At 42.3% G+C, this 22295-nt stretch overlaps 1 protein-coding gene across 1 annotated transcript in view; it reads left to right on the plus strand.

Moving 5' to 3' along the window:
* The window catches only part of LOC133999207 (NACHT, LRR and PYD domains-containing protein 3-like), a 107160-nt gene extending 90628 nt beyond the window's left edge, over nt 1-16532 (plus strand). The window contains exons 7-9 of the mRNA XM_062438393.1: nt 11817-11921; nt 12844-13745; nt 15262-16532. Of these exons, the coding sequence (XP_062294377.1) occupies nt 11817-11921; nt 12844-13745; nt 15262-16532 (2278 nt within the window). The remainder of the gene's footprint in view (nt 1-11816; nt 11922-12843; nt 13746-15261) is intronic.
* Nucleotides 16533-22295: the final 5763 nt, after the last annotated feature.

Below are 22295 nucleotides of genomic sequence, written 5' to 3' on the forward strand. Positions count from 1 at the left end.
CTGCTGCTCCTCTCCTACTTCTGAGATCTCAGCAGGTAGAAGTTGTTAGTTCATAAACTAGAAGTAGGGCTGTCCCCCCGCTAGCGCCCAAACCCAAGTGTACTCAAGCACGGATGCCTCCGACACATACGTCATCACGTTGATATACGACATACACATAGCGCAACGTCATCATTAAGTGACTGTTGTTGTGCCTTCGAAGCTCTGCTTGCTAACTACAACTACACTACGCGGATTTTACCGAAAACTTCGGATCCTCTGCCTCATCGAATCTCAATCAAACACTCCATCTCTTCATCTGACCAACGTGAGCCCTTTGACGCCGCCATTGCTATTGTTGTTGTGGAGGGATGGTCGCATGGTTCATACGTCTTCACCACGTGTCGCGCGTTGTGTACATAACCGTGTGCGCATGCGTGAGCAACTGTTCCGTACTCAAGCACACCTCTTCCAAGCATACTGTGCCAGGGATGTACACAAGCACGGTACACTTGCACTCACACTAGCCAAATAATCCGGATTTCAGGGGGCAAACATGCTTGGGCACGGTACGATTGCCTAGTGTGAGTACGCCCTAAAACTGTTTCTCACCCTCTCATTTTTCCTGATTTTCTGAACCTGCAAAAAAGGGGCTACCTCGTGACGTAGTGGTATGTTAATTCTTAGGGAATTCATATTTATCTGACTTCTTGTTTCAATTAATGAAAAATAAGCCATGCAGTAATATAGAAAAATCAGGATGTGATACGTTGAGATGCATCGGGGGGTAAGCCTTATGTTCCCACAGCTCTATGTTCCCACATTACTTAGGGCCTAATTTTGAAAAAACAGTAAAAGTCTATGTTCCCACAGCTCTATGTTCCCACAGCCCAATGTTCCCACATTTCTAACTTTCTTTTCAAAATTAGGCTCTATGTTCCCACAGCTCTATGTTCCCACAGCTCTATGTTCCCACAGCTCTATGTTCCCACATTTCTAACTTTTTTTTCAAAATTAGGCCCTATGTTCCCACAGGGTTAGGGTTAGGGTTATATTTTACAACTATTTTACAAAAAGACGGCCCAATCAGGACAGCTTTGTGCCCACCCAAGTGCTTAATTTGTAAATTATTGCTAATGAGGGACTTTCACTCGTAGCCTCACAGAGGTACCAGGACACCACACATGTCTGTGGCTGTGGGAAAATAGGGTCTAAATTTCATATAATTCTCTTATAAATGTGGGAACATAGGGCTGTGGGGACATAGACACGCTCCCTGCATCGGGATGCATCGTAGAATCGAAATGAATCGTGAGGACAGTAAAGATTCACACCACTATTGTGTAGCTGCCAAGCATCGGTGTACAGTAAGTTTGTTAGTTTTTTTATAGGTCTAATCTCTTCTTCAAGTCACTATGCATGTCGTCACTAGCATGTTCATACTGCATTATGTGGGATAGTAACAGGGTTCAGGGACAGGAGGGTAAAATGAGGGCTTGGAGTGAGGGGTAAGGGGGCATGAGACATGGGGTAAGGGGCATAGGTAAACATCAGGTTTGCTCCTGGCCTCCAGGACTGATATGAAGGTTGTCCAAGGTGGTCATATGAGCATTTCTTGAGGTATCAGTGCTCGAGTTGACATCACAGGCTACACTTCCTGCTCTGATGGTTCTGTTATAGGCTCACTATTGTCTACCTGCTCTTCTGAACCTGCCTCCTCCATAGTGTCATTTGTTGCAAGTCCTCCGTGTATTTCCTCAGCTTGTACCGGTCTCTGCACTGGATCTGGGGCTGTAACTGGGTCAGGTTCATGTGGTTGCTGCATTGAGGTGTCTTTGATAGATGTCTCATTGGTTGGAGCTCTGGGGCTACAACATTTAGTTAATTTTGCAGGATAGACAGGGATTGGGGGTCTGACTCATCTTGTTATACACTGGTATGGTCTGGAGACAATATGTTAGTGTATTCCTCCTCTTCATCAGAATGTTCAGACTCCTGCTTCACTGTCTCAATGTTGTTTTTGTGATTGTCTCTGTTTTTTTCTTTTCCTGGGTGCACTAATTCTGCTCATCTTTTTCCAAGGGCAGATCATTAACAGGTACCAGGAGATTGCAATCAGAGTTTACACTAGACTTTTTTTTGATGGCCAATATTGCTGGTAATATTCCAGAATTCTGGCCATACAGATCAACAACTGAAATGTTTAATACAGTACAGAGCCCCCTGAGGTCACATGGTTGATCAATTGATTTAGCTTTGATTCAACAAATATTTATTAAAAATGTATTAAAAGTTACTAAAAGATTGAACTCTAAACTACCTTTTTCGAGCAGAGCATAGGCTACAATGATCAAATAAAACAAATAAAAATTGCTGTTGTTAATTACATCTCGTCAGCGTGTCCTTAGACTTTATTTTATCAATCAAGTTATGTGTGCACAGCTTTGCTCTCGCACGCGCGGCATTTATAGTCACACAAACACACACGCGCTGTAACTTTAGTGCACGCTCTTGCTCGTTCACTCCAGATTCCGGGAGAATACGTCTAATTTGCCGGCGGGCGGCAGTGGCACATCGCCGGCACATCGCCGATGGCATCGTCCATGAGCAAGTGTATACTATGTCCCGTTCATTAAATTGCGCTTCTGAATCCATAATCATGATGACATTACTCTGTTTGTAAAATAATTAGGCTATTTAGTATTTAGTATAAAGAAGTAGGCTATTTAACAATTTAGGTATATATATCAGTCATTTAAATTGACAATTGAAACTATGATATAATGCGAGCTTACAATATAATTATTAGCGGCTTGTCCACAGCTACTTGTCCACAGTTACTTTTCCGCAATATAAACTGACTATTTATTAAAAACTTGTATTCATTTAATTGAAATATTGCTTATTGAAGTTATAGTTTAACTCCCTGGCTGATGACATCCTCTGGCATAAATCATGTTCAAACATTTTTGTTTTTATTTCTGTGACGGCGCAACAGCTGGGGTCACACGGGTCATTTTTCCTCATTCTTTGTCTCAGGACCTTTAATTCCACCACTAACACTAAATAATAATCTGTGTTTCTGTTGATCTATTTCTGAGAGCGGGACCTCAGTCTTAGTCTTTAGTGCCATTTACATGAATGGAGTTTCTCTGCAGCCTGACCTGGTATTTTGGGGGCATCATTCATGTTAATTTACTATTCTCGGGAATGCGCGTTCATTTAGAACAGGTGGGATTCACCATGTTTACGAAGGTCATTTAAGCGTTAGGGTTAGGGTTAGGGTTAGATGGTTTTAGATGCCAGATAGGTTGTCCTCTGAAGACAGCTGTAGCTGAGTAGTTGAGCAAAATCCTCTTGATTTAAAGGGGTGAAATAATTTTAATGTGTTAAATATATCACGAGGATAAGGGTGTGTGTAATGTGAACATCCCTCCTGCAGTATACATGGAGGTTAGCTAGCATGGTAAACAGAGCTGATGGAGAAATGGGAAGCGTCAGGGAAAGAGATGCAGGCCTGAGCAATAGAGCAGCAGAGAGAAGAGATGCAGGCCTGAGCAGCAGAGAGAAGAGATGCAGACCTGAGCAATAGAGCAGCAGAGAGAAGAGATGCAGGCCTGAGCAGTAGAGCAGCAGAGAGAAGAGATGCAGGCCTGAGCAGTAGAGCGGCAGAGAGAAGAGATGCAGGCCTGAGCAGTAGAGCAGCAGAGAGAAGAGATGCAGGCCTGAGCAGTAGAGCAGCAGAGAGAAGAGATGCAGACCTGAGCAGTAGAGCAGCAGAGAGAAGAGATGCAGACCTGAGCAGTAGAGCAGCAGAGAGACAAACAGCGGTGGAGATTTGACACAACAAGTAAACTCATTACGTTGCTGTAAGTGTAATAAGAGCTTTATGAGTAAAAAGCCAAGAATCAATCAATCAATCAATCTTTATTTGTATAGCGCCAAATCACAACAAAGTTATCTCAAGGCACTTTACACATAGAGCAGGTTCTAAACCGAACTCTTCAGGTTTAATTTTAAAGAGACCCAACATTCCCACATGAGCAGCACTTGGTGACAGTGGAGAGAAAAAACTCCCTTTTAACAGGAAGAAACCTCAGGCAGAACCAGGCTCAAAGTGGGAGAACATCTGCCTCGACCGGTTGGGGTAGAGAGGAGAGAGAGGAAGGATAGGAGAGAGAGAGAAGCACATAGAAAATAAACATTGAAGCTAGTAGGTCCGGGACTGGAATCTGTCATCCGGACGTCTACAGGCCCAGATTACCTGTGAGAGGAGAAAGCACAGACAACTCTGGGGAAGAAGTGTAGGTTACTGAATGCATTAATAGTACATGAATGTTAATGGATATAGATGGATGGATAGAGAGAGAGAAAGAGGAGAGAGGAGCTCAGTGCATCATGGAGGTAGGAGTCCCCCGGCAGTCTAAGCCTATAGCAGCATAAACTAGGAGCTTGCTAACTATAAGCTCTATCAAAAAGGAAAGTTTTAAGCCTACTCTTAAAAGTAGAGAGGGTGTCTGCCCTCCGGACCGAATCTGGGAGATGGTTCCACAGGAGAGGAGCCTGATAACTGAAGGCTCTGCCTCCCATTCTACTTTTAGAGATACTAGGTACCACAAGTAGGCCTGCGTTCTGGGAGCGCAGTGTTCTGGTCATTTATTAATTCATCAGTGCAATCCGAGCAAAATATGTGCAGACTCATAATGATGAAATGATTGCAGTAAAGAATGATGTGAGAATGATCTGATCTCAGAGCTGCTGTTGAAACAGCAAGAAAACTGCCACTCCTAAGTTCAGTAACTATCAAAAGGCTTCCTCCCTCTTATAATGCTGTTCCTTTGATCTTCTGTCACAGATAGAACATAATATTTAGCTTCTCAACTCAACTAAATGTATTTATAAACTACATTTAAAATGGAATAACATCTGCTATCACTCTGCTGTTCATAGCAAACAAAAACATGCCACTTCTTTAATGTTGTTGTATCTTAGCCTAATTTAAAAAATGACGAGACAAGACTCTGGACTTATAATGAGACGTGCTTCTTTAGTGAACCAAAAAAGGTTGTACACATTAGCTCATGATAACTGAGGCTAAACAGCTTGACTGCTAACAACAAAACATTCTGTTCAAATCTTCTTCTTCTGTTGTGTTTTCTGCACATAGTGCATCATGGGTAATCAAACCACTTGAAACAATGTAATTATTTTTAGCTTCTAAATTATTCCCTTTCACAAATAAAATATACTATGTATATACAATGTCTAATATTCTTTTAACCAAATATTTCACATATATCAGATTAACTGTCTGACATGAAAGTATTAACTTATTATAACCGTTATTAAATAAAATTAGCTGAGAAAATAATCATGTCAATCCAGCATCATAAGATGTGAAATAAAAAGGAAAAGGAAATCATAAAACAGAAATTGTGTGTGTCAAATCCTGGTTCATCAGGGAACTTTGTATAATGATGAACCTACCTGCAGGATCTAAAATATTTTTTTGTAAATGAAGAGGTAGGAATTTATGGATCAACACTGCCACACCACTGGCGTGTGATGAGAAAGAACATGCAATTACCTGACCTGGCCATCTTTTCCTTAATTGAGTTGTTTCACTTAGGAGTAAGTGTGTTTCTTGTAAGAAAATGATTTTAGGATGATATTGTTGTCTAGTAGTAGATGTCTAGTCATTACTTGTTTTAGGTTAACAAGTTTCCTAAGGCCTCTAACATTCCAAGAGATCACTTCAAGCTCATTTTAGCCGGGAAAATGAGCCCAAAGTTTATATCCAGCTCTCGGAGCTGCTGCTTTACCCGGTTGTATTGTTTCTGCTGGTTCTGAACCTCCATGGACAGGTCGGGGAAAAACATGACATTGTGGCCCTCATACATCCCCTTTCCTTTTTGGCGAGCTGCTCTCATCACTCTCACCTTGTCTAGGTAGTTGAGGAATTTCATGATGATTGCGCGGGGAGGTCCGTTTGGAGTTTGTTGACCTCGAAGACTGTGGGCCCGCTCGATGGCTGCCAGGTTTGGAAAAAACGTTGTGGCATCTCCCTTCTCGGTTCTGTCAGACAGGCCTATAAATCTCATTTTCGATCTCCGGCTTCTGTTTTCTAGGATGTCCACTCAAGAACTTTTTTTTGAAGGGATGTTTCTTTGCTAACAAGCGAGGAGATGTGATCTTCAGCTTTGCTGATGCGAGTCTCCGCTGTATTCAGCCTCTCAGAGAAAACAGCAATTGCGTCTTTTATTTCTTGGTTAGACATTACGACTTCCCGTAATCAAGTAGAGAAGTCTTCTCTTAGCATATTTATGTAAACTCTGATTGCAATATAGGACATGGAGAGTTCGATCTCCTGCTTCTGGCTGAACTCTGCACACAGGTCCATCTCTCATCTTTTCAACAATGAATCCTTCTCTCCCAGTGGGCCCGAAGTTTACCTGGACCACCACTCTCTGACAGATTCCTGACAAGCACCTGATCTCCAGGCCGTTAATATTTCTTACCCTTAGTTGAGCACTTTCCACTGTTCGCTGAGGCAATCTAGTATGCCTCCTGCATGCGAGAAGCCCATTTCTGTGCATACTCTTTTCTAGACTGCAGCTCTTCTTCAGGTTTCAAATCAACGAGCAGAGGTAGGTGCTCCTTCCACTCAGTTTTTTTCTCCTACTGAAAGGTGCCGAGCATCTGTAGAGGTGTCCTGTTTAGGCACTTGACAGGATTCCCCTGTGGGTGGTAAGGAGTGGTTCGAGAGAGGGCAATTCCTTCCAGCTGCTGGAGTCCCTGGAAAAGGCTGTTCTCAAACTCCCATGATGTAGCTTTTCATGGTAGCCGAAAGCATGGAATAAAGTCATAGAGGGTCTTCTAAGCTTCTTCTGCCTGACTTGTTCTTGGTTCCAAAAGCTTGTGCAAAACGAATAAAGTGGTCTACCAGGACTAAAGTGTAGTCATAACCACCCTTACTCGGCTCAAGATGGAGATAGTCAACAGATATGAGCTCAAAGGGGGCACTGGTTGTTAATGAACCCATCGGCACTCTCTCTGGAATGTTAGGCTGCTTATGTTTAACACATAATGGAATAATCTTCACTGTTGCGTTAAAAAGTTCACTTTTTTTTGGAGGTTGTTTATTACCATGCTCGCAGGCGGCAGAGCACCCACTTCAAGTCTGCAACATGGTCATGAAAGGTCTTGAAAAGCAGAGTACGTCATCCAAGTATGGAGAGCAGCACTCAAGAACTACCTATATGCACCTTTGGAAAGCAGCTGGGGCGTTTGAAAAACCAGATCATATCTGTTTTGTCGTGTCTTTTGTCTTGTGTTTCTCACTCATTACTTTCTGCTTGTCTGTGCTGACTTGAGCTGAGGATATGTTACCAGTGGGATGGGACCTGGAAAACAGTTAACTGGTGTGAGAGAAGGGAGGGGGGGGCTATTCACCTCTGCATTTCCCTACTCGAACGGGCAGGAGGGATCCAGTCCACTTAATAGAGCAATACTCTGATGGAATTACTGGGCTAAAGTCAGTCACACCTTGACTTTCTTCCAAGTAACGCACATTTCATTCATAATATTATAAATACAGGCCTACAGTTCATGCACATTTTTATTTTTATGGGTTGTGTGAAATGGCTAAAAATGTGGTAATACAAAACAAATCTGTGTGCCTCCAAGGTCAGGTTTTAGTTGGCTTTGTGCCATTTAAACAGTGTGTTTGCTGTTCTAAGTGCAATAGTATAATTAGATTCTCTTCAGTGTGTTTTGCCTTTTGTGTAAGAAGGATTTGTGCTAATAAGAATATTTATTCTCTATTTGTATTTATCCTGGTCTAAGTGCAATAATGTAATAACTGGAAGTGTGTTTTTCCATTGTTCTGATGAAGGATTTGTGCAATTGAGAAATATTATTCTCTATTTCATTTCTATTATTATTATTATTAAATTTTTTATATTTAACATATATTTTCTAGATATCCTTGTCTTGTGGACATATAATTCTGTTGTTTTTTTTTTCCGTTGGCGGGGGGTGCTCGAGGGGGGTCTCACCCAGGGTGACATTCAAGCTAGAACCGCCACTGCTCACACTGCACTCTGGGGCTGTCTCATCTGGGGTCAAAACCTGGAGAGCAGAAACTAGGGCTTCCACTGCACTGTCACTAATACTTAATCCTCCTGTTGTCCTCGAGTCAAGGAAGGAAGGGAGGAAGACGGAAGGAAGGAAGAAAGGAAAGGAGGAAGGAAAGGATGGAGGAAAGGAGGGAAGAAGGAAGAAAGGGAGGAGGGAGGGAAGGGAGGAAGGAAGGGAGGAAAGGAAAGAAGGAAGGAAGGAAGGACGGAGGAAAGAATGAAGGAAGGTAGGAGGGAGGGAGGAAAGAAGGAAGGAGGGAGGGAGGGAGAAAGGAAAAGAGGAATGGAGGAAGGAAGGAAAGAAGGACAGGAAAGAAGGAAGGAAGGAAGGAAAGAAGGAAAGAAGGAAGGAGGAAGGAAGGAAAGAAGGAGGGAGGGAGGAAGGAAAGACAGAAGGAAGGGAGGAAAGAGAGAAAGGAAAGAAAGAGAGAAGGAGGGAGGGAGGAAGGACAGACGGAAGGAAGGGAGGAAAGAAGGAATAGTCAAAACAGGCGGGGTCAATTTGACCTGAGAGGACGACACGAACACACAGAACGTGCTTTGGGCAAAAAGGTGCACTGAAGTCTACACAGAGTTTGTCTTTTGTACACACACACAGTGTTTCCCCTAGAAATTTTAGTAGCAGTGGTGCTGTGTGTCGGTAACCTAGCAACACTGGGGGTTGTCCGGGGGTATGCTCCCCCGGAAGAAAAATTAGAAATATAATAGGGCTGAAACTAACGATGATTTTGGTAATCGATTAATCAGTCCATTATTTTTTCCATTAATCGATGAATCGGATAAAAAAATATTTTTCAAATTTCCACCCCTTCATTCAAAAACAAAAACATTATTTCAAATTGACAATGCAAAAAAGTGCTCAAACATGTTGCTGCTTGGACGTCCCTGAGCTGTTTAAGTAATATTAAATTATAAATAGTAATTTAAACAAAACAACTAAATGTTAATGTCTGATAGCTTTAACAAAATAACATACACATGTATGCTACACAAAAAGAGGTATTTTCTGTAAATAAAAGATAAATAATAATAATGGTTTATATTTGTAGTAACCAGTTTTACTTTTTCCATCATTAGGCTACCATACAAACTATGTACGGCAGTGCGCTGCTGTTGAATGTACATAGGGGAAACACTGCACAGGCATTACAAAACATCCTATACACCTGTGATGCATACGTCATAACTTCATTACAAGTCACCTTACATTGCTCTTGTGCAGTCTGTACTCTAACAGAAGTACAATAAGGCTGTAATTCAGTGTCAACTATAGTTTGCTTAGCTGAGTCACTACTGTCAAGCTGAGCAGGGTTTACAGTCACTGGTTGGTTTTTAGCTATTGTACCAAGGCGTTTTAGTCTTTCTGCCTCCTCACTAGTAGACTTAGTGATTTGATCTAAGAGAAAGTCTTCACTAACCTGCAAGTCTGTGGGAAGAGGTTTAAGACCATGTCAAAAATGGTTGCTTTTCTTGTTTAAACCTTGGTTTAAAGCATGTGGAGAAAGGTTCCCTGAACAAGCTTTTTGTCATGGCTCTCTTTATCTTGCTGTTTGGCATTACCTTGCTCTGTACTGCTTTTGTCTCATCAACAGTTAAGTCACTTTTGTTTTTTCAACATCTCTGTGAATGTACCATGTTTTATGCCCTTAATCACAGTGCGAATTACCTCTGACTCAGTAAAACCTTCCTGCATCCCTTTCCCATTCTGGAGCTGAACGCACAAGCTGGGTGCATACCTGAGTGGAATATTATGTCCCTAGAACCATTTGCCTGTCAGCCTGTTACTTTTCCTGATGAAGATGTTTTTTATGTTTTCTGAAGCTCACACGGCAACAAAAACAAATCAAAAATTCAAATTCAAGAGAACGAACAAACAACAAACAAAAACAAACCAACAAATAAAATTTAAAAAATTTAAAAAGCAACAACACAACATCTGGAGCTCACCAGAAATTAACATTTCAAATAATAAAGGCCAAAATTCAAAACCAAAATCACAATCACCACTCCTTAAAACGAGAAATTAAAGAGCCCCAAATTTCAACAAAAATCTCTCCATTACCATATTTCTCATATATAGGTCTCATATTCAGGTTGAATATCGCAAGGCCCAGCCAGACTACACAAAAACACAAATGGTACGGTGCACAAACATGTGTAGACCCATTTCTGAAAACTAAAATATTTATTTGAAAACGAAAATATTTTTACAAAGTAAATATCTATCCTTTTGTTAATTAGAGCAGTTACGACTTCTTATGAATAAATGATCCAATTTTATGTTGATCTGTGACTTTGATCTCCTGTAAAGGAGAGTATTCTTATTTTTGGCATTATTATTATTAGCATTATTATTATCGTTATTATTATTGTGTTTCCACGTGCCATGGGCGGATTGCAGCAGCGTCAATAAAAATAAATGCTCCGGTTCCTTCAGTGTTTTTTTTCTTTTTTCTTTTTTATCATGCAATGTGCTTATCAAAATAGACTATATAATATAGCCTGAGGTAAGTTAGAGTTTTATATTAGAGTGAGCTTGTTGTTTTTTAGCTTTGTGAATCAAATTGGTCTGTTTGAATGGGAGAAATGCAGCATATCAATTCACATTTAAAAAAATAACTGGAGCAGAAAAACAAACTAGCACGAGACACAGGACATTTCTAGTAAGTTCATCAAACAAATAAATGTATTATGGTGTATGCATGCACAGTGGTTTTCATGTGACAGCTCTTTATATTGTTCTGATCTTTTCCTCTGTCAGTTAGGGCGGTCAAAATGTCACCGGGTAACTCTCCTGAAGATGTATTTCTCCAAGGGGAATCCTGGACCTGTGTTCATGCCCTGTTAGTGCGTGTAAAATTATGTGAATTTGTCTGAGGTACTAATTTAGCGGTTTCAGGATCTGGGCAGAAGGTTTACTTTACTGTTATTTTCATTAATTCAATATTTCGGCACTGCACAGTAATTTGACTGTCTAGTTGGAGTATGTTTTATTTTCACAGTTAAGATTTGTGCATCCAGGAAGATTTATTCGTCATACCACTCTGTCTTAACTCGTTATCAAGCAACTGAAGCTTTTCAAAGGGCTTGATAATGAGTTAATAATTATAATCAGGTGTATTACGCGAGATTTCCACCGGGTCAGTCAGCGGCGTGGAATGGCTGCGCCACGGTTTTGCTCTGTCCTTTGCCCGGCATCAATCCCCACCGGGAGTGTTAGGCAGCGGAGCGGTGCGTACTCTGGGAGAGAAATCTGCCTTTTAAAATGAAGTTGCACTGTCTGACTTCCTTCTGGTGTGTTCTGCTCTGTTGAGCTTGACGTGATATAGAAACGGCTCCGTCAAAAATAGAAATGCTGCGCAGCCGTTCGGCACCGCTGACGGACCCCAGTGGAAATTGGGCTTAAGAGTGGGGAGATACCTAAAACATGTAGGGCAGTAGCTCCCGAGGAGCAGGGTTGGAGACCACTGCCCTAATGGATCCACAATAGTGCCAGAGAACCATCTATTGACATAACATTGTATTACTTAATTTAAAACTGTATGAATGTATCTGAATGTCTGTGTATTATGTGGTGCCTGCAGACATAAAAAACTAAATATATAGCGTTTTTAACCTACTACATAATGTGGAACTACACATTTAAAACTGATTGGATTATAAATGGATTTTAATCTACATCATTTATTTTTTACTCAGATTGGATGACTGCAGTTTGTCAGAGACCAGCTGTGCTCCTCTGGTCTCAGCTCTGAAGTCCAACCCCTCCCATCTGAGAAAGCTGGATCTGAACTACTACAAGCTGCAGGATTCAGATGAGAAGCTGCTGTCTGATCTTCTGAACAGTCCAGACTGTAGACTGCAGTTTCTGGGGTAAGTTCACTGACTGTTACTATTGTTGATCTTAATGTTTAACAACTGAACCTAATGTATGTACATACATAACTTATATCCATGAAGTTAGTTTTTTCTATATTTTCAGTATTTTACAGTTTAGTGTGTAATTATAAAAGATGACTGATTCTTAAAGAGACTGTAGAAAATGTTCACTGTTAGTTGTTAAAGTAAATGAATGTTAATATTTTTTGGAAAAGCGTCACATCTGTATACAGAAGATCCTATTAACTAATATCTGTTTGAAACTGATGAAGTTTACTTAATGAAGGAGAAATATTTCTTTATTATAATCTTTAATGTGTTTTAATGAATATACTGTTACGGATAGGTTTAGGGTTTCTCTTTTTCCTTTTGGTTTAGTGGTTGAGCAGAGCTGGGTGGGAAACCTGAGAGTTGGCAGCTATGCACATTATTGGTTGTCTGGTGTGAGAGGTCACGCCCTGCCCATTTGTTTGGCGGGAAAGACTGATGTATAAGGGGTCACAGCTGATCGACAGCTGATCGACAGCTGATCACAGAGAGCATGGCACCTGAGGAGAGAAGACGCCAGACCGTGTAGGAACCAACCGGGAGTCGGCGACCGATCCATATCTCTCTCTCTCTTCACGAATACATAAATAAAACTGAACAATCCTTACCACCACGGTTGGTCCCTCTACTGGGACTACCACTTTGAAGGTGCCTGTGCCTTGGTGCTAATGGAACAGTTTAAAAAGTGTGTGCCCCAGCCCATAGAAATTTATCTTAATGAGCGGGATGAATATGATCTTAGAAGGGCAGCAACCTTAGCCGATCAGTATGAGCTAACTCATCGTTGCATACCTGATAGAGGAAGGTTTGTCAGACAGGATAGAGATGCTGAACGAGATTCTGGTGCGGCTGGGAAAAATATTTCTGGTTCGAAGAGGTTTTTTGACAGACCCCAGAGGGTACAGGCTAAGTTTGAGCGCACCTCTCCCCCTCCTGAGTTCAGAAGAGTCGAGCGATCCCCTCAAACTGATGTTTACTGTTTTAATTGTAAAAAGCCTGGCCATACCAAGTCTGTTTACAGGAAGTTGCAGTATAAGGAGGCCAGTAAACCTGTAGCTTGTGTTGGTGTCCTGCCCCAAGCATTGGAAACCACTCAGTTGGTGGATCCCTCTGAGGAAGAGGTGTTGAAAGATTACCAGGGTTTTGTGTCCGCAGGTACAGTAGCAGTGTCAGAGGATGGCCATGAGGTGCCAGTGAAGGTGCTTAGGGATTCTGGAGCAGCTCATTCACTACTTCTAAAGGGAGTGTTAGATTTACCACCATCAACTGCCGCTGGGGTGTCAGTTGTGGTCAAGGGGGTTGGTGATCGCTATGTCCCTGCTCCTAAACACCGATTGTGGGTAAAAACTAATCTAGTGAGTAAGGTGGCAGAGGTGGGAGTTATAGACACTCTCCCGGTAAAAGGTATTGCTCTCCTTTTAGGTAATGACCTGGCAGGCTCTAGGGTGCGCCCAAGTGACCCTGAAGACGGTCTGACAGAGGTAGTGAGGAGTGAAAGTATTACCCCTATTGTGCAGGAACAACCATGTGAGGCCCCACAAACTGTAGCTCTGGAGAGAGAGCACCCTGAAGTTTTCACAGCCTGCGTTGTAACCAGATCTGGGTTACAGTCCCAGGAATTGTTAAATGCTCAGGTAGAGGAGCAAACAGTTGACCTGGCTGACTCATTTTTGGCCCAGCTGGCAGGAATGGAGGAAGGTGGTCAGTTTACTCGAGAAGCTCTGATAAAAGCACAGTGTTGGGAACCCTCCTTAGTAGCCCTTAGAAAGACAGCTATGTCATTAGTAGAGAGCCAGGAGGTAGCCACAGGGTATTATCTACATCATGATGTTTTAATGCGAAAGTGGCGACCGCCATGCCGCCCAGCTGATGAACACTGGACAGTGCTTTCACAGGTGGTGTTACCTAGTAGTTTCAGGAGAGAGGCAATGCGACTGGCTCATGAGAGTGCTTGGGCTGGCCATCTTGGGGTCCGGAAGACGCAAGATAGGGTCATGCGCCATTTTTATTGGCCAGAGGTACGTAAGGATGTGATGAATTACTGTAGATCCTGCCATACATGTCAGCTAGTAGGCAAACCCAATCAAATTGTTCCAGTTGCACCATTGTGTCCCCCTCCTGTCATGGAGGAGCCTTTTTCCAGGGTTATGGTTGATTGCGTCGGCCCCCTCCCTAGAACCAAGAAGGGGAACGAGTACCTCTTTACTATCATGGATGTGGGTACCCGATTTCCGGAGGCAGTGCCATTACGTAGCATCAAAACCAGGCCAGTAGTGGAAGCCCTGTTGCAGTTTTTCTCTAGGGTGGGATTACCGAGAGAAATTCAGCATGATAGAGGAACCAATTTTACGTCAAACCTGTTTCAGGAAGTTGTGTGCCAGTTAGGCATTAAGCAGGTGATGTCATCTGCTTATCATCCACAGTCTCAGGGTGCAATAGAACGGTATCATCAAACACTCAAGACCATGATAAAAGCTTATTGCATGGAGTGCCCTGAGGCTTGGGACATGGCTATGCCGTTCCTGTTGTTTGCCATTAGGGATGCTACTAATGAGTCTACTGGTTTTAGCATTTGAGTTGGTATATGGACATGAGGTCCGAGGACCACTCAAAATGATGAAGGAAAGGTTACTCCAGTCAACCATGCAAAGTGACACACTGCAGTATGTAGCCACATTTAAAGATAGATTGCAGTCAGCTTGTACAGTGGCGTGGCAGAATCTGCAGGCGGCAAAGAGCAAAATGAAACAACAATATGACAAGAAAGCAGTACAGCGTGTATTTGCGGAAGGTGAGAAAGTGCTGGTACTGTTGCCTATGAATCAGCCAAAGTTGGGGCTGAAATTTTGTGGCCCCTATACTGTGGTCAAGCGGGTAGGAGAGTGCAACTATGTTGTTAGCACCCCAGAGCGTAGACAGAAAACAAGGTTATCTCACATTAATCTGCTTAAACCCTACTTTGAGCGAGGGTCTGAAAGCCCTGTGTGTCTGGTATTAAATGCATTGAGTAGCGAGCTTGATGGGGGGGAGGATGGACCCGAACCCCCAGAACCAGTATCTGCTCGCATACTCAATTCAAGTTGGCTAGTCAATCTTAGCCAGCGTTTAGAGTATTTGCGGCCAGAATATGCACAAGACATCATGAAATGTATTAAGAGGTATCCAGGTTTATTTAGGGACACTCCAGGTCTCACTAACCTAGTTTCGCATGACGTAGATACAGGGGATGCAGCTCCTATCAAGCAGAACCCTTATCGGATTCGACCGTATAGGCAAGAGGCTGTTAAAGCTGAACTGCAGTACATGCTAGAGATTGGGGCTATTGAGAAGGGCACAAGTTCATGGAGTTCTCCCCTGGTACCCGTTCTTAAGACTGATAATACTGTGCGCCCATGTATTGATTTTAGAAAGGTCAACAGTGTGACAAAGACAGATGCTTTTCCTATCCCCCGGTTAGAGGATTGTACTGATCAGATTGGTCAGGCCGGCTTTGTATCAAAGTTTGATCTCCTAAAAGGATACTGGCAGGTTCCATTGACTCACAGAGCAAAACAGGTGTCTGCCTTTTTTACCGCTGATCAGTTATATCTCTGTCAAGTGTTACCCTTTGGCATGAAAAATGCCCCAGCAACCTTTCAAAGGTTGATGAATACCATGACAGCAGGTTTAGCCAATGTGGTAACCTATATTGATGACGTGGTCGTGTATAGCTCGTCATGGACCGATCACATGATGCACATGGACCAGCTGTTTAGAAGGTTGGAAGAGGCTGGCCTGGTTGTGAACCTCCCTAAGTGTGAGTTTGGGAAGGGTCAAGTTACTTACCTAGGCCACTTAGTAGGGAGAGGATCAGTGAGACCAAGACAGGCAAAAGTACAGGCCATTGCAGATCTCGCCACTCCCACCACAAGGAGGCAGTTAATGCGCCTACTGGGGATGAGTGGATTTTACCGGCGTTTTGTACCCAATTTTGCAGATGTGGTGGCTCCCCTTACTAACCTCTTGAAGAAAGGTGTGAAGTTTGTGTGGACGTCTGAGTGTCAAAGTGCAGTGGAAAAGGTGAAGGCTATATTGTCATGCGAACCGGTGCTAAAGGCCCCCAATTTCTCGGTTCCATTCAGGTTGGCAACTGATGCCTCAGATGAGGGAATTGGGGCGGTCCTTCTGCAAGCTGATTCGCAGGGAATAGAGAAGCCGATAGCCTATTACTCTAAGAAGCTGAATCGTCATCAGCAGCGCTATTCAACCATTGAAAAGGAGGCCTTAGCCCTGGTAGTGGCCATACAGCATTTCGAGTTCTATGTGGCAGGTAGTCAGAAGGAGCTGTTGACCCATACAGATCATAATCCCTTAGTTTTCCTTGAGAAGTTTAAAGGGAAGAACCAGAGGCTATTTAGATGGAGTCTGGTGTTACAGCCCTATAACCTTGTGATCCAACATCTTCCAGGAAAGCTGAATGTTATAGCGGATGGTTTGTCCAGAGGCTGAACTAGCGGTCCATGGTAGTTGGAAGAAGGTGGTGCATATCGTTATTAAGGTGATGACTGATGGGAATGGTTGTCTTTTGACTAGAGGTGCTCCCATACCGGCACACATGTGTCTGGGGCTCATAGAGAGGATGGCTAATTGGGGTACTCCTAAGTGGGTAAATAGTTGTCATGTAAGTGTAGCATTAGGTGGGTCTGTTAGGGGCTCTCATAGTTGAGGTCTTTTTGGATGCCTTTTGGTAGTGTCAGGTCTAATGAAGAAAGGCCAGAAGTTTTAAGAAAAATTATAAAATGCCTTTATCATAAAAAGTCTAAAATGACAGAGAGGTAAAATGAAATGGGGAAAAAAAAAACACTCTTGGTGTATTTGGGTTTTTCTTATAAGGGGGAGGGACTGTTACGGATAGGTTTAGGGTTTCTCTTTTTCCTTTTGGTTTAGTGGTTGAGCAGAGCTGGGTGGGAAACCTGAGAGTTGGCAGCTATGCACATTATTGGTTGTCTGGTGTGAGAGGTCACGCCCTGCCCATTTGTTTGGCGGGAAAGACTGATGTATAAGGGGTCACAGCTGATCGACAGCTGATCGACAGCTGATCACAGAGAGCATGGCACCTGAGGAGAGAAGACGCCAGACCGTGTAGGAACCAACCGGGAGTCGGCGACCGATCCATATCTCTCTCTCTCTTCACGACTACATAAATAAAACTGAACAATCCTTACCACCACGGTTGGGCTGGCGGCTCACTGGAGCTGCGCTGGGGCTCTTCGGACCACTGACGGGAGACGTCCTTACGGGAGGATCCGGAACGGCTTACAGCTGCAGTAACCGTAAGCATAGCTGTCAGGTATTCGCCACCGGGGTGACCATCAGCTCTGACTTGCCATTCTTTCATTCCTTTTATGTAACTCTTAGTGGGTGATAAGTCTGGGATAGGGCTGTTGAGTAAGGCAGGTCTAACAATACACACACACACATTTGTGTCTGAATGTTGTGGTGACATTTGGATGATGTCTGTAGAAGGCTGACATTATGATGATCCACAATACCACAATGACAAAGTCACTCTGCTCATTTGAGAGAAAAGCTCATTGATGAGGACATAGTAATGTTGAACTACATATTTAAAACCTGAACACAGCTGATTGGATTATAAATGGATTTTAATCTACATCATTTATTCTTTATTCAGGTTGTGGGGCTGCAGTTTGTCAGAGACCGGCTGTGCTTCTCTGGTCTCAGCTCTGAAGTCCAACCCCTCCCATCTGAGACATCTGGATCTGGGTCACAACAAGCTGCAGGATTCAGATGTGAAGCTGCTGTCTGATCTTCTGAAGAGTCCAGACTGTAAACTGAGGCTTCTAGGGTCAGTTAACAACTCAACCTTAACATTTTTTTATATATATATAAAAAATATCTATCTATCTGTCTATCTATAAATGACAGGAACATCTGTCTGTTATTCGCATATCTCTCAAACCTATCATCCGATTGATTTCAAATGTGACAGGTGTCTTGCTACGGGCTCGAGTAAGTGCAGTGCCAAGTTTGCAGCGGAGCTTTGGCAGCTAAAATGTGAAAAACACGTCAGACCCCCCAAAAAATGGATGCACTGTAGAGAGTGACTGAGCGCGTGTGTGTGTGACTATCAATGCAGCGTGTGTGAGAGCAAAGCGTCCTGATAGCTCTGTGTTGCTGCTTATTAGACCAATCGACCAATTTTGCAGGTTGGGATGTCTGCACACGCAAAAACTGATTTTGCAAGGGGACTGCACTAGTATAATATATATATATATATACACACATAAAAATATCAATGAAGTTAACTTTTTTGTTAGTATTGTACAATAAGGAGTGTGGCAATCACTGTAGACCTATACCCCTTTTCCACTGAGCTGGAGCTAGAGCTTGCTGGGAGCTGGTGCTACAGCGAGTGCTCAGTTGGTGTTAACCCGAGCAACTCTTACGAACCTGTTGTTTTTCCACCGGCAAGGAGCTGGCAAGGAGCCACGCGATTACGTCACTGTATAACGTAGCCAGCGTGCACCTTTGAAGCACTTCCATGATTCACCAGTGAGAGGCAGCAACATGCCGCAAGGCATCTAGCCCGCCGGAAACGAAGAAGAAGAAGAAGAAAACAAAGAAGGAGAAGAAGAAAACAAAAGACAACAAAGAAGGAGGAGAAGACAACGAAGATGGAGGAAATTGCAGCCGCGATGCAAGTGCTGTTCATGTGTTTGCAAGCCTACATAGAAATACAGGAACGGTGTCGCGCCAAAAAGTGATCGTCTGCCAGAATCTGATTTCTGGCCACGGGAGCACGCACAGCAGTCCGTTGAGCGGTAGCGCTAAAACGGTCATAATATGCATTTACATACAACTGTACGTCCGCAATTATAAATTAGACTTTAATGAATGTGATTTATGGGTGTGTGTTCAGTAAAGAAATTATCACTTTTGCAATGATCCTCGTGACTCTGCGTTGTTTTCTATCTGATCTGGGCCCTACGTAGTATTTGATTCCCATGTTGGGATGTGTTTTATATCTAATATTATTGTTTATGCCTACTATTTGGAGACAAGACTATAAAAGACATGATTTATGGGAGGGTTACATACGCCTATAAAATAACGAACAGTTTTCACCTGCCAAAAATTGATTAAAGGCCAAATACAGTTACTGAAAGCTGACTTCTGCCTAAATATGACTTGATCTCATTCATAAGCTTCATAATATAAACACTAGAACTCACAGGACAGTTTGGAACTCTTTTAAAGGACCATTACAACACAAAATAAGGCATTTTCACCTGCCAAAAATTTATTGGAGGCCAAATACAGTTACTGAAAGGTTATTTCTGCCTAAATATGACTTTATCTCATTCTTGAGTCCTGCTCACATAACCACGCCCCCAGCCCGCTGACGTAATCGGGTCTTGCTTTAGACCAGCAAAGACTTGGTGCTCGCTCTGGCTCCCGTTCTGAGGCTCGGGGCTGGAGCTTTGGCGGTGGAAAAGCAAAGAGCAGGTGCTTAGTCAGGCTTTAGCTCCCAACAAGCTCTGGCTCCAGCTCGGTGGAAAAGGGGTACTAGTAGTGTTTCTTGGTCACTCATTTTATTTGAGACCAAGGATCTCTTTTATCAGGGAGACCTGGCCAAGACCTGAGCAAGTTATAGTAAGAAGATTGTTCCCTCCTTGGTTCCATTTTGAAAGAGAAAATAAGCAAGAGGGAATTTTGCCCGGAATGGTTTTGTAAATGAAGACATACCAGTGACTAGGGATGTCATGATTAACAGGTTTTACGATTAACCACGATTATAAATGTCACAGTAAATTAACCGCAAGAATTTGAATTAGATCTAGCAACGTTTGAGTAGCGGGAAATCTCTCGCGAGTCGCAACGCTAGTAACATCCTGTGCATGTGTGGCGTGTAGTCATACTGTGTGTTCAGCTTGTCACATGTATTCAGCTTACCTGGAGTAATACTCAATTATATCCACCAAACAAACGCATCAAGTCGGCAGTGTGGGACCATTTCGGGTATTTACAAAAAGTCGCTGGAAGGTTGTTGCTAAAGGGTCCAACACGTCCAACGTGTCAACATCTTCGGGATAATCATGCATCTTTGTGTCCCGAAATCAAGGTAAAAACTAAATTAGTGAAATGTCCTAAACTGGCCCAAACCTGCGTAACTCCTCCGGAGCAATTAAAGTCACCTGAGTCCACAGAGAGTTCACACAGACACACGGAGGAAGAGGGGCGCTGTTTCAGGTCCACTCTCTCTACCTTTCGTCTAAAAAATCCAAAAGCCAAATGTAATTGTATAAATAAATATTAATTTAACAGTTCAACATAGAGTGTACCACCATCAGTGACAGGCTGTCCAGTTAGTTTTTAAACTGTAGGCCTAATGTTTGGCTAGTTAAAAATAAGTTATAATGGTTCATGTATTTATTTATTTTTTATCATGATTAAAAAAAATATATTTATTTATTATAAAGTAAGCTTAAAGTCTTTTATTTGCAGGACCAAAAGAAAGTGTGTGAATAAAACATTTAATTTAAAATGAGCAGTGTTTCCATCCATGGTGTAAATAATCATGATAATCGTATAATCGTGATTTTTTTTATCTCACAATAATCGTGACACTAAAATCTGACATTGTAACCAGTGACTGAGGCGACGAGCACATAAGGATGATCAGTTCACTTTAGAGTAGAGAACACAGTGGTGAGTAAAAGAACCACAGTTTGTAATAAGTGCCCCATGATACACGCTATCCAGCATGCGAAGCCAATGAGCAGATGCATTCATATACAACACATCTACATAGTCAGGTAAAAACAGCAATTCCACCAGTTTCTGTTTCACATTGAAAAGAAAAGCAAGATTTGTTTCTATATCAAAATCCTAATTAGAGGTTCGGCTTTTAAAATGACAGTGGTCATCAATAAAAAATCGTAGATATTTAAAAGTAGATACCAACTTTCTCGTCAAAATGTTCTTAGACAGTGCTAATCTTGGTAAAGAACATAATGTTTTGTTTTCTCTACATTTAAAACAAGTTGCACATGACGAAGCTGTTCCTGTACTCTATCAAAAGCATGAAGATATTTGAAAGCTTTTGTAGGAGGTGGGTGCGGAGCAGTAGATGACAGTGTCATCAGCATAGAAATGAAAAGCTGAGTTTGGAATATTCTGTCCAAGGTTATTTATATATATAGTAAACAATAATAGGCTCAGATTTAGCCCTTGTGGGACCCCTTTATGTACTTGCAATAAATCTTAGGTAGACCTCTATGTGAACAGCCTCCGTTCTGCCTGTGAGATAAATTTAAATCCACCATGATCAATTAAAGTCAAACAGTATCAAAGGCTTTAGAAAGAACTCAACTGGTTTCCTTACAGAACAGCTCCAGCTGTGTTTGTGATTCGTCACAAATTCACCATGGATAGTTATTTAAAATAGTTGGGTCCAACATTATTTCAAATAATGAAATGTTGTAAATCTGCCTTTGATATCTCCTGATAGGAGGATAATAACAAAGGCAGATTTCCAATCCTTGGGAATTTCATTTCATTTTTTTTAGTAATTTCCCCAACACTGCTGATGACCACTTCCATATATTCTGGGAGTGTCTAAATATCACTTCATACTGGTTAGATGTAATAACAGCAATCAGATCAACTATCAACTAACAGCTTGATCTTAGCTTCGGCGTAATATATTGAAGGAACATACCAGCTGCAACGAATAAACAAGACAGATATCAATTACAAATATTAACCATTACAAATTTACTTCCTGCTTTGCTTGAGTGCAGACGCTTCACTCTTTGCTCTCCGCTTTGCTTTCTTTTTTTCCATTGCAATCCTGTCCTTTTGCTACAAAATTTATGGAAAGTGGGTCCTGGATACTTCTTTATCACTTGGAGCTTAATTTATGAAAGTATCTGAAGGCCACCACTAGTATTTAAACTCTTTTACCAATACAACTCAACAATTGTCTGCACAATATCAAAACCTGGATGACCAACAACCTTCTGAAACTCAACACCAACAAGACAGAGCTCATGGTGGTGGCCCCAGCACCACTGCTCAGGAAGGTTGGAGACCTCACCCTGGTCATCGACGGCTGTCCCACCTCCCCATCTCCCAAAGTGCGGAACCTGGGCGTCATCCTGGACCCCACACTCTCATTCAATTTCCACATCCAGAGCATCACCAAATCTGCCTTCTTTCACCTCCGTAACATTTCAAGACTCCGGC

The sequence above is a fragment of the Scomber scombrus genome, chromosome 18, assembly GCF_963691925.1.
Source record: "Scomber scombrus chromosome 18, fScoSco1.1, whole genome shotgun sequence".
Lineage (NCBI taxonomy): Eukaryota > Metazoa > Chordata > Actinopteri > Scombriformes > Scombridae > Scomber > Scomber scombrus.